We start from the raw sequence: 12616 nt of genomic DNA, 5'->3' as shown, positions 1-12616 counted from the left end.
CCCCTCCTCCGGACAGGGGCCTGGGAGAGCAGGCGGGCAGAGGGGGAAGGTCCTCCTTGGGACTGAGCGCAGAGATTCGCTAGTCCAAAGGAATGCCCCTGGGAGAGTCTGGCCCTTAGCGCGAGCTGAATCCAAGAGAACAGACTGGGCACTGCCCATCCCCCTCCTCATGCCCCCCAGCTCAGCCCCATCAGCCCAGCCTGCTTGCCCCTCACCCATCCCTCCTGATGCCCCCCACCCTCACCCCCTTCCAGCCTCCCTGCCGACAGGCCGCTCAGGCACGTACCCACGACGGAGAGGTGGAAGTGTTTGCTCACTTCCCCGGCCTCGTTCCCAGCAACACAGGAGTAAACGCCCGAATCGGCCGGCTGCACCGACTCCAGGTACAGCCTTGTGCCCGGGCCGTTGGGCACCAGGTTGTTTTGCAGAATCAGGGGCTCGCCATCCTTCAGCCAGGTCAGAGTGGGTAGTGGCAACCCGCTGGCTGCACAAGTGAAGGTCACGGCAGAGTCGGTCACTGCGGTCACGGTCTCGCTGCTCTCCGAGGGCTCTAGGGCTGGAGGCACTGCGGGGAGGCAGAAGCAGCAGGCGTCTGTTACCGGGGCCAGAGGAGGCCTCACCTGTCATTTTCAGATGACACCTTTGTCCCCCTCACCTAAGGCTGCACCTTCTGTCTCCTGAGAGGCGTGGCTGTGGACGCCCATTCAGGGGCCTACAGTGGAAAGACGCTGCCCAAGGCAGCCGAACAGAAGGTGACTCTGCAAAGCACCATTCGCAGTGAGCGGAGACAGCCTCATACAGCCTCTGACGCACTGGCAGCCTGGCTTGGGTCTGCTTCTGCTGTCCATCCTGCCTCTCCTCCATCCTCTGGACAGTAACAGACGGGGCCCCTCATCTCCGTCAATCTCTCCCTCCATGATCAGCGTCACGGTGATTCCCCATCACACCCTGCATTGCCCCTTGCTCATTTCTTCTCCAGTGATCCCCTCCAGTCAACTAGCCAGTGACCCATCCCCCAAATCTGCATTTAGCCAGTTTCTCCTCCCCCACACTTCCCAGCCCCTTTCTCCCATACACCCCTTCCCCACCGCCCGCATTTCCCCAACCCCTCTCCATGCTTTCTTCTTGTCTCAGCCCCAATCGCCCCTTTCCCCCCCACACTCCAGGCTCTGCCCTCCTCAGCAGACCCCTCGGTTACACAGGTGACATTCCCCTCCTACCCTGGATCTGCAGGATGAAGCTTCGCTCCGCTACTCCCGCCCGGCTGGACGCAACGCAGGTGTAGATTCCAGTGTCCGAGTCCTGCACCGGAGAGATCCTAACTCCCCGGGGTAGGGAGTGGGGTAAGATGATGATAAATCAATTCAGAGCACGTGAAGGCCAGCTTGTGGCTTCTGCTCCCCCCTGCTTGCAGTGCCATTGCCACGGGACAGCTGAGCGCACACCGCATGGCATACGGCCGCCTTTCCAAAGCACCCAGCCTTCCAGAGCACCCAGCGGGCTGAACCTGCAGCTCCTGCTGTATCTCCAGGGGGAGCAGTGAGTGCTCAGCACCTCTGAAACTCAGGCTCCTTGATGTTGAACACTCCACTGAAATGCAGCCACCTCTGGAGTGGGCAGTGGCAGCCAGGCATAACAGTGCATGAGTACGGGGGGAGGATTTTGGCCAGAGTGGAAAGCACTCGGGAACCTCCTCTCTTACCTGAGGGTGCGTCCTGCGGAAAGCAGCCTCACCCGGTGGGAGAGAGGGAGGGGTAGTCCGTCCCTCAGCCAGCTGATCTGTAAGGGAGGGGAGCCCCGTGCTTGGCACTCCATGGTAACCAGCCCCAAGGGGGCGCTGGTGATGACTGCAGAGTCGTTGGCCCCTTGCTCGATAGTAGGGGGAGCTGAGGGGGAGGAGAAGGGGTTGACATTGAGGGGGTTAATCTTTGCCCCCTGCCCAGCAGCAAACCCCACCTGTGCCCTGCACCACCCGGCATGCATCACTCACCTAGGACATTCAGCATGTGTAGCTTGGTGTCCTCTCCGGCCCTGTTTTGAGCCAGGCAGGTGTATGCCCCCGAGTCAGACACCCGCAGCCCCTTGAGCAGCAAGGAGCTGCCATCAGGAGACAGCCTGCACACACAGAGAGAGAAGACTCAGCAGGTCAGCAGAACCCACAAGGACCACACACATACACAGACACCATGGCCTTGCCTGGGTATCGAACCTGTGACCTTCTGTGCCGAAAGCAAAAGTCCCCCCCGACTCGAGCTAAAGGATTAATTCATTGAGCCCTAAGTAGCAGGCATCATCCTTGCCAGAACCAGCCACTCAAGCTATGTGCACTAAGCCAAGCATTACACTCAACGCAAAGCATCCCTGCCCTCCAGGCTAATAGCCATTGATGGACCTATCCTCCATGAACTTAGCTAGTTCTCTTTTTAACCCTGTTATAGTCTTGGCCTTCACAACATCCCCTGGCAAGGAGTTCCACAGGTTGATGGTGTGTTGTGTGAAGAAATACTTCCTTTTGTTTCTTTTAAATCTGTTGCCTATTAATTTCATTTGGTGACCTCTAGTTCTTGAGTTATGAGAAGGAGTAAATAACACATCCTTATTTACTTTCTCCATACCAGTCATGATTTTATAGACCTCTATCATATCCCCCCTTAGTCGTCTCTTTTCCAAGCTGAAAAGTCCCAGTCTTATTAATTTCTCCTCTTATGGCAGCCATTCCATACCCCAGTCATTTTTGTTGCCCTTTTCTGAACCTTTTCCAATTCCAATATATCTTTTTTGAGATGGGGCAACCAGATCTGCACGCAATCTTCAAGGTGTGGGCGTACCCTGGATTTATACAGAGGCAATACGATATTTCCTGACATATTATCTCTCCCTTTCATAATTATTCCCAAGATTCTCTTCGCTTTTTTGAGAGCCGCTGCACACTGGGCCATGGCGCCCCTCTGCAGCACCAGAGCCCTAACAAGAGGCATACCGGCGGCGAGGGGCAGCATGCAGTTCCAGTGGTCTCCCATCCTTCAACCAAGTGACTTCTGGAGCCGGCTGTCCTTCCGCTTCACACTCCAGCTTCACCCCGGTGCCCTCCAGGACGCTGTGCTCACTGGGGATGCCTGCACTCAGGATCCTGGGCACCGCTGAGCGGAGAGAGGAGAATGTGACTGGAGGGCAGAGGAATTACCTGACCCCTTTAAAGCGCAAACCACATCCTCAAGAGGCCCCAGTGCTCCCACGACAATCTGTCTCCATCCCCTTCAGAGGCAGCCTGCTCGCTGCAATGCCACACACACCTTGCACCAAGACGACGAACTCTTTGCGGGCCTCTGCTTCAAGGCTTTGTGCCAGGCAGGTGTACCGGCCCGCGTGAAAAGGCTGCAAGCGGCTGATCTGCAGCTGCCCACCTCGGGACACCACTCCCTGCTCCACACTGTTCTCTGAGGGGGAAAGAGAGTGCATCGTTCCAAAACCAGTACAGAGAACTCGGCTTCTCCTCTGAGGAGGTTCCCTCGGGCTTGCTCATCCACAACCCACCTCTGGCAAGGAGGCTTCCCACCTTTCCCACTGGAATTCCCCCCAGCGGGACCTAGGGACCCCAATCTCCTCTTGCTCTTCCTGGGGTGACTCAGCAGCACTGCCCTACGCAGCGCTGGGAACTTTCTGCTCATGGGCATGAAACACCAGGACCCCGCTTCAATGTATCATCGGGATCACGAAAACTTCACCACACAAAATCAAGATCAGGCTCCTTAGACGCCCACGCATTTCCCTGGCTGCATACTGCACATTTCCAGTTCAAGTCGAACACAGTAGGATTGGGATAAACCCAAATAAAGCCAGATATCCTGGTACTTGCATTTATATTATCCGGAGACTTTAATTCTGCAGGGATCTAAATACCATGTCGGCCAGCGATTTCCACTACCCCAGAACTGAAACACCACAAGGGAACCAGAGTTCACATGATTTTGGCTCCGTAAATAGACCCCCAAGGCTTTACAAGAGTTCATGAAAAGCACACAAGACCACGAACCCACCCAAAGATGGCCTTGCATACGCCGTGGTGTTTATTTCATGAATTATAATATGCCCTTCTGTCACTGCCTTAGATCTCAAAGCACTTCACACACATGAATGACCCAGGCCTCATCCCCACACATGGTGAGTGGGGAATCCCCACTTTAGAGGAAGGAAACTGAGGCACAGAGCAGTTCCGCTTACAAAGCAAGTTGACATGAGAACTGGGAACAGAACCCAGAACCCTGCATCCGCAGTCCTGTATTCTAAACCCAGAAACCACCCCTCCCTGCTAGATGCTCTAGCTGTGTACGCTATGTTCAGCTAACACCCAGCCCTGCTCTCCCAGCAGCCCATCAAGCCAGCTGATGCAGTGATGCGGTCTCCTTACCCAGCAGTGCCCCATCTTTCAGCCAGCTGATGGCAGGAGGGGGAACACCGGCCGCCTTGCAGGTCAGAATGAGGAGGCTCCCCACGGCTCCATAGACCGTCTCCTGATGTGGATTCTCGATGGTCGGGGGGGCTTTGGGAGAGAAGCAGAACACACAGGGAGGCTTAGTCACTGCCGCTGGAGCTGAGGGACACCAGGACCCCTCTGCATTTGCTGCTATCACATTCATAAAGCACAGCCACGGAGCAGCTCTTTCCCCGGCTCAGACACACAGTAAACACCACTAAGCGCTTTCACCCAGAATTCCCAAAGCCAGGGGGAGTGCCATTGTTCCCATTGTACAGGTGGGGAAACTGAGGCACACAGTCAGGCAGCAGCCTGCTCAAGGCAGCAGAGCTAGGAACAGAACCTGAGTCCCCTATGTGCTGCCCCATTCTGTTTCCCTACTCAGCACTCCTCTTGCAGGGGCTGTACTTGCAGGCACAGCACAAAACGCTAAAATAAAAAGTGACTCCCATCTTCAGTGGGTGTCAGTGAGAGAGGAGTGTCTGGAGCTGCACACTGGCCCCAAGCCCCCACTGGGCTCTGTGAGGGGCTGTTACCATCCTCCTCCTCCTCCTTGGGGACTGCGCTCACACTCATCCCTGACCTGCATTTCAGCTGCCTGGCCTCTGAAGTTAAAACCCCAGAGCTGAGAGCCCTCAAGTTTTAGGAGTGGAGTTTGAAATCGAGATCTGGATTGCAGAGCCCAGGGGACCATCTGCCCCAGTCGGTCCTCTCCCCAGCACTAACCATGTCCATGGTCACAGCTCTGCAGCACTGAACTAGCATCGAACTAGAACTGGTCACAAAAATGGGGATTCTTCCTCTGGAAAAAACTTTGCGTTTCAGAGAACAATCAAAATCAGAAATGGATGGCCACTGCGCTGCCTCCTGCTTCCCATCTCCCCCATAAGCCAGGTTCTCTGGTTGAATTACATCTCCCGTGGCCTCCCATCTTGGTGAGTGGGGGTGGTGCATCATGGCAGATGAAGGCTATGTCTACACTGCACCTCAGTGTGGACTACAGGGGTGCGAAATGCAGAGTGCACCAAAATGTTACGTTCTAACTGCCCCGTGTGGATGCTGCTGGGCAAATGAAAAGGTACCTAGTTCAAAGTAGCGTAGTCCCGTTTCAGAGAGGACTGTGTTAATGCAAACAAGGTACCTTTTAGTTTGGGCCAGGAGCATCCACACAGGGCAATTAGAATGACACATTTTGGCGTGCTCTGGCATTCACGCCCTGACAGTCTGCACTGCAGTGCAGCATAGAGAAGCCCAAAGTGTAGCTGGGGAGCCCGCCCCATAGAGAAGAGAAGCACGAGGCACCAGAACTACAACTCCCGGGGGCACTGCGGCATCATTTCAGCATGCAAATAGTTTTGGGACATTCTGTTTTTTGACCCACATATATATAAATGCTCCACAGAAAGCAGACACTTTTCACACAAATGTTCACTGAGTCAAAAACCCAACTTTCCGTCCAAAGCAGTTTAAACAGGCAATGGCCAGCCCGACTTCTGACCTTTCCTCTATCGAAAAGCTCGATGCAGATTAACTTCCCCTACTCAGTGCGCAGGGAGTAGGGCAGTGGAGACAGACCTGGTGTTACTGGTCTCACTTCCAGATCTGCCAATTAACCTCAGCCCTGACCTGCACCCTCTCACAACCCCAGTCCCAGGTCTCCTGAGACAGACAATCTGGAGAGAACGGATGGAGGCACGTGGTTTAGACCCTCTTCTCTTACCTTGGACGGTGAGCGTGAAGGTTTGTTCTGCCTCCCCAGCCACATTGGTGACTTTGCAGCTGTAGAGCCCTTTATCCGGCACCTGCAAGAAGGAGGAAGTCGTCGAAATCTCGCACACAGGGCACGGAAGGCTGAAGAGGTGGAACGGTTTCCCTAGGTACGACCTAACCTTACCTGGGCGTTTTCAATCTCCAGCCTCTGCCCTCTCAGCAGGGTCCGAGCACCGTTCCCTAGTGCCAGCTGGTGCCCATTCTTGTACCAGGTGACCACTGGCTCTGGCAGAGCATCAGCCTCACATTGAAAAACAGCAGTCTCTCCGGCACGCACCATCACGCCCTCCTTCTGGCCTCCAAGGGGCTGTGTGATGGTGGGGGGAACTTTACCAGAGAGAGAGAGAGAGAGACAAGAGACTCTAGTATTGCTGGATGATGGGGCAGTATATTTCCTACAGAGGGGAACAGCCTGCCCACAGATAAATTCAAAGATCTCTAAGGAGCTATCCTTACCACCGTGGATGCAAAGATACTACACCCCTCCCCACACATGCATATTTAGGACACACACTTCCATGTGTGCATGCCTCCCCATACCACACAGAGGCTATTCATGAAACACATGTGCAGGGCCAACTTTCCAAAGGAGGGCAGATGCAGGCGGCAGCTGCACAAATGCATGCAAGTGCAAATTGTGCACTTAACCCCTTGCAGGCTGTTGCATGCACAAATGTTGTCAGGGCAACTAAGCAAGCCCTGTGAAAATCTGGCCCACGGGGATATAGCCTCCTTTCAAGCATAGGTATAACTCCCAAAGCACACTTGCTTTTAGAGATCCTAGCATTGCGGGCAGCTGCCAAAGCACCAAGTTTCCGAACTAGGTACTAGCTGTAGCTGTGTGTGTGCAATCATAGAACTTTGTGAATGCCTGGCCAGGGGAAGTGCTGTCCAGGAGCCGCACCAGAACAGAGGCTACTTCTAGAACAGAGCTGGCCTGCATCAAGCACAGACAGATGGGTCTCCACAGGAGCCTGGGCCGGAGCTGAAGGCCCATGTGTGGCATCACGTGCTCTGCTGCTAAATTGCAGCTTCGGTACCATTGATCTGATGGAACCAGAAAGGCTGAGGGGGAAGATGTTGGCCCACAGTGCATGAGGCAGACTAGGCTCGGAAGCCTTTGCTCACCATAAACACGGAGAAGAAACAGCTTCTCATCTCTGCCGGCTGCATTCAGCGCCACACACGTGTACTTCCCCCCAGTGGAAATCCGCACTCGCGGGATCTGTAGGATCTGAGAACCTGGAACAAGGAAAGGCCAGGAAAGGCTGGGGCTCATTGCCCGGCTCTGTCCACATGGCTCCAAGTTAGCACCTGGCCACATCCACCCACCAGCTTGCTCCCTACACTGCATCTGGATAGTCATGCAAATCTCTCTCATGGCCCCGTTGAGCTCAGTGGGAGACCCAGACACAGAGAGGTTGCAGGATACAGCCTCTAAACCATCATAACAGCAGTTCAGCTGCCAGGTCAGGGTTATTTTTCCATGTTGATTACAGGGAGTGATGAGAGTTTTCCTATGTTCTTCCCATAACCTTCCCATAACCTATGGGATTCATCCATCAGAGAGTGTCACGGAGGGGATCATCCACTCTGGCAACTCCAGGCTGGGATTCTTAAAATAACCTATGGGATTCATCTCAATAGGAGTTGCGTGTCTACACCCCTTAGACTCCTTTGAAAATTCTAACCTTACACTTTCTGTATTAGGTATCAGTTTATTAAGTGTGTTACTGGCCCGATAAGAAATGTAACCTCACATCAGGAAGCAGCCAGCCAGCTCTGGTAGGAAAGTCACTTAAAAGTTATTAACCAGTCTGGGTTTTCACCTGCACAGCCATACACACCTGGGATGAGGATAAGCTCCTCGCTGAGCGGCAGGGTTTGGCCATCCTTGTACCATGTGATCTCGGCAGTGGGATGTGATTGGACATGACATGTCAGGGAGAGGCTGCTATCGACGACAGCAGTGATGCTTTCGGGGTTTGCTCCCACTATCCTTGGTGGAACTGCTCCTCCCAAAATCAAAATGTGTTGATTAGAAATCTCCCCCCATTTATCCAGGTGCTGTCGACGCCGAGTGCGAACCAACCCCACAGATACAGCAACAAGCAGCAAAAAGAGCAAGGGAGGAGAAAGGACTGGAGCTTGGACATATTAAGCAGCAGCCCTGGAGGTAGCAGAGTGTGGAAGGCCAGAGAGACAGGAGCCCTGTCTGGACATTGCACTCAGCGTAAACAGCAGGCTACCGAACCACGAACATAGGAGTAAAAAGCTGCCCAAGGAGGAGCCAGTGTGAAATACCAATGCTACGTGCGGACGTTATCCTCAGTCTAAGACACTGGCTACCGGAACTGCTTGGAAAGTGGCACGACTTGGAAGATGCATGGCCCGGGGAGAAAAGCAAGCACAGAACTGCATTCTGAATGGATGGGAAGTCGTTACGATTACCCTAGCGCCTAGAGGTTCCAACCGGGTCAGGCCTCGGCATGTTAGGTGCGGCGGACACACAGTCTAAGGGTAGGTCTCCACTGCAGGCGCGGGGTGGGATTGCAGCTCGCGTAGATACACCTGGGCTACTTTTAGCACTGGGGCTGTGGCCGTGTTCACTTCAGCACAGGTTGTACAAACCCACCTGGAATCCTAGGTAAGGACTTGCAGGCGAGTCTGTGCTGAAGAATGCCCTGCTTCGGCTTCACTGCTCTGGTACCTGAGCTAGCTAGACCAAAGGCAACTCATGCATGTCTACACAAGCCACAGTCACGCCCCGTGTCGACATACCTTATGAAAAGAAACAAGCCCTGGCCCCCAAGGCTCGCAGACCATCCGGAACTATAGGGAACAAGGGTTCGAAAAGCAGAGGGGTCCAAGCCTGCCTGCAAAAACCACACCAGCAAACCCGCAGGTGCAGCAGCGCACGTTCAACGGGCTCCCCGGGGACCTGCCCAGACATTTGCACACGCCTTCACCCGGTTTGTGTGTGCAACTGTAAGTGGGCGATTTGGCCCCCACATTTTTTGCAAACGGACTTTGAGCCTCCATTTGTGAAAACGTGCTGCAATGTATCTCGATAAATATATCTGCTGGTCATAGCTACCGCTGTCCTCCTAGCTTAGGTTTTCCTAGGCTATAGGATCGAGGCTCAGTCCTTTCAAATACTACTGCGTGTGCCTGACATGTGGCATTCTCCAGGATCCTTCAGTCTGCCTCCCTGTGTGGTGCTTTAAGCACTTGCTACGGAGATAAGGGAGAAAAATGGGATGGATGAAGAAAGAAAAGGTTTGGGATAAACTCATCAAGAGAGCGATGAGTGACTGGTGCCTGGGTAGATAAACTATTAGAGGACCCAAGGGGCTGACCAAGAAGGAATTGGATAAGGGACCAATCTAGAGAAGGGTCTACTTGAATTACTCACCCAGAACTATGAGAGCAAAGCGCTTCTCTGTAGAGCCCTCCTGATTCTCTGCCACACACACATAGCTGCCAGTGTCTGTCACCTGGACCGAAGCCACCTGCAAAGGGAAAGCAGATTCCTGCTGAGATGGCTAGGAGTCATCACAGGCACTGGCCGGCGGATTCAGAGCAGCAGCCAGAGAAGCTGCATTAACACCTCCAACGGTGCGTGTTTTCTGCCACTTTCCACCCACTGCAAAGCCTGCTGGGTACGACACCGACCTGCAGGAGCCTGCTGTCCTCCAGGACCTGGTGCCGGGGGCTGGTGGCGAAGGGCAAGTCATTGTAGAGCCAGGTAATTGCAGGCGCTGGGTGCCCAGTGACATCACACTTCATGTGGGCTGTGCTGTTTGCAATCACTGTCACCTCTTCTACCAACTCCTCCATGTTCCCCTGGATAACGGGGGCAGCTGGGGACAGGAGAGAACCGGTCAGTTATGGGCTGCTCATCTCTCAGCCCTCCTAGATAGGGAGGAGAAGTCTGACCCAGGCCTTCCTCTCAAGGGGATGGAGCACCAGGGCAGGGTCTCAATAGCCTTCATCCTTCAGTGCCCCTTTGTTCCCCTACTCTCCCCCTCACTTCCCATGATCTTATCTCACTTTGCTCCTTGCTGTTATCCTAAGCTTCTGCAGTTCAGTCTCCTCCCCTCTCTGTTGTCAGGGACAACACGGTGCCACTGTGAGTTAGCTTCAGAGCTGGGAAATGAACCCAGGAGTCCTGGCTCCCAATACCCTGCTCTAGCTAGTAGGCACCACTGTCTCAGATATGCAAGTGTGACAAGAGCTGAAGGCTACTCTCGCATGCAGGGAACGTCTCTGTTTTAGGTCTGTCCAGACCCTAGCAATACAAATGATTATTTATTATGTGCTCCCCACCGGCCTCTCCCCTCCCTTGGGAGGAGTCCCAGGGAGCGATCTCTGAGCCAGCCAATGGCACTCACATCAGGTCACCTCCCTTCTGCGGACAACTGAGCCGATGACCCAGACTGATGCTCTTCAGAGAGAACCCGAGTATCAAGAGCTTGGGGATGGGGCCAGATTTAGCCGTCCACACACCAAAGAATACAACGTCACGGATGCCACCCACAAGGGCTTGCCAGCTCCTGAAGGGAGTTGCCTTGACAGCTCAGCTCAGCCCAGCTGCAGGGAGGACCATGAAGACCGGGGGGAGGAAGGCAGCTCCTCAAGATGGCTCCGGTTTTCTGCCAGGACCCAGAAGCGACGACCTGTCACTTTTACGTCCCCTTGGCCCCATGGCGTCTTCCCCTGGATACTCACACAGCACCAGTAGCTCGTAGTGCAGCCAGTCCTCTCCTGCCTCATTGGCTGCCTGGCACGTGTACCTCCCCGCATCGTTAGCTCTGACCACAGGGATCTGCAGGATTCCTCCCCCTGCCAGGCAACAGAGAGTTAGAGAGTGGGACAGGAATGGCTCCTAGGAAACCACTGTCCTACTAGCGAGAGAACTAGAGCTGGGAGCTGCTTTGCGTGCGGGGTGGGGTCAGCGATAGACATGCTCTCAAGGCTGCCTACGCCACAACTCATTCTGGCAGTGGAATGTGCCGTGCCCTCCCCCAACATCCTCTCTGACAAAGCTAACGGGTCTGGGCCCAAGGGCATTAGAACCTGCTAGGGGCACCCTCATGTATCCGTCCCCTTTGGAGCACTCAGAAGGGTGCCGTAACGAGGGAGGAGGAGGCAGCCACTTAAAAAGGGCAACACAGCGAGATAGGAAGCAGGGCAGGCAGATGGCCAGAGAGATCCCCACTGGGGAGACAGTCACATTTCCATTGCTTGTCCCTGCACCGTACATTTCCGGGACATTAACAGAGCCGTAGGAGGCTTCCTGAACATCTGGCACCACAGCAGGTGTGCGCCGTTCAGCACATCCAGCAGCACAGCAGGGGCATCCCCCCAGTGCACCTGGCACGTCCCATAGTACAGCAGACGTACATCACCTGGGCACGCGGGAAGATCTGGCAACACTGACATTGGAGTATTTTAGCTGAGCACACCTGAAACATCTGGCAGCCAGGGCGGTGCGCTCCCATACCTGGAATGTCCGTTAGCACAGCAGATGTGTATCACCTGGGCACATCTGACATATTCTAGCTGGCCAGGCCTGGCCTGCCCGGGAGCCTGGCAGGTGCTCTCCACCTGGAATGCGCAGCAGTTGTCGAATAGCTAAATGAAGCTTTTGGAGTTATCTGACCACACTGCAGTTTGCATCGATAAGCTTGTTACCTAGCAATACTAAAACCCCCTCCGCAGTGGGGAGGGGCTCTCCATCCTTGTACCAGGTGAGCTTCGGGGGCGGGATGGCATTCGTGTCACAGTACAGGGAAGCTGGGCTGTTGACTGTCACCGCCAGGTGCTCTGTCACCTTTCCGTCCTGGTCTTCCTCTTGGTAGTGGAGCTGGAAGTCTGTGCTGGGATTTCCCTGTCTCTGGAACAGCGGGGGCACTGAAAGAAAGCAAGCATCAGCAATCAACCCACGCTGGGGACAAGACCCAACAGAGTGTGTGGGCAGCCAGCAGGGGCAAGCGGCTCCAAGGAGGAGGGATTAGCCAAACTGACAGCTTAGCCGTGGGAAGCATTCCTCGCCCAGTTCCCTGAAAAGCACTCTCTGGACACGTCCCCTCCTGCCACACTGCTGTGTGGGTGGCTGCACATGGGGAAGAGGTAGGAGCTGCTTGTTGCCTGGGATTCTCAACCCATTTCCGCTCCCTTTGTGCCTCTCCCAACAGAAGTCAGAATCTGGCCCCAAATGAACCTGGCTACTTGGGCCCTTTGGGCTCCACTTGAACATGGAATCTCACTGCATTGTGGGTGAAATACAACCCTTCCACAGTGACCATTCCCCGTCCCCCTCTTCTAGCGCTCCACTTCCTGCATTCTAGGGGCTTAGCCCCCTTATGC

General features: G+C 54.6%; 1 protein-coding gene across 1 annotated transcript in view; it reads right to left on the bottom strand.

Moving 5' to 3' along the window:
• The window catches only part of HMCN2 (hemicentin 2), a 121969-nt gene that overhangs the window by 25337 nt on the left and 84016 nt on the right, over positions 1-12616 (bottom strand). The window contains exons 55-69 of the mRNA XM_073314813.1: positions 11942-12160; positions 10976-11089; positions 9920-10107; positions 9660-9756; positions 8092-8253; positions 7373-7486; positions 6369-6571; positions 6195-6276; positions 4409-4540; positions 3294-3437; positions 2981-3140; positions 1991-2115; positions 1703-1886; positions 1221-1318; positions 287-565 (exon numbers count right to left, since the gene is read on the bottom strand). Of these exons, the coding sequence (XP_073170914.1) occupies positions 287-565; positions 1221-1318; positions 1703-1886; positions 1991-2115; positions 2981-3140; positions 3294-3437; positions 4409-4540; positions 6195-6276; positions 6369-6571; positions 7373-7486; positions 8092-8253; positions 9660-9756; positions 9920-10107; positions 10976-11089; positions 11942-12160 (2301 nt within the window). The remainder of the gene's footprint in view (positions 1-286; positions 566-1220; positions 1319-1702; positions 1887-1990; positions 2116-2980; positions 3141-3293; positions 3438-4408; positions 4541-6194; positions 6277-6368; positions 6572-7372; positions 7487-8091; positions 8254-9659; positions 9757-9919; positions 10108-10975; positions 11090-11941; positions 12161-12616) is intronic.

This window comes from Lepidochelys kempii, chromosome 16, assembly GCF_965140265.1.
Source record: "Lepidochelys kempii isolate rLepKem1 chromosome 16, rLepKem1.hap2, whole genome shotgun sequence".
NCBI classification, from domain to species: domain Eukaryota; kingdom Metazoa; phylum Chordata; order Testudines; family Cheloniidae; genus Lepidochelys; species Lepidochelys kempii.
This window is presented reverse-complemented; position numbering and strand designations above follow the sequence as displayed.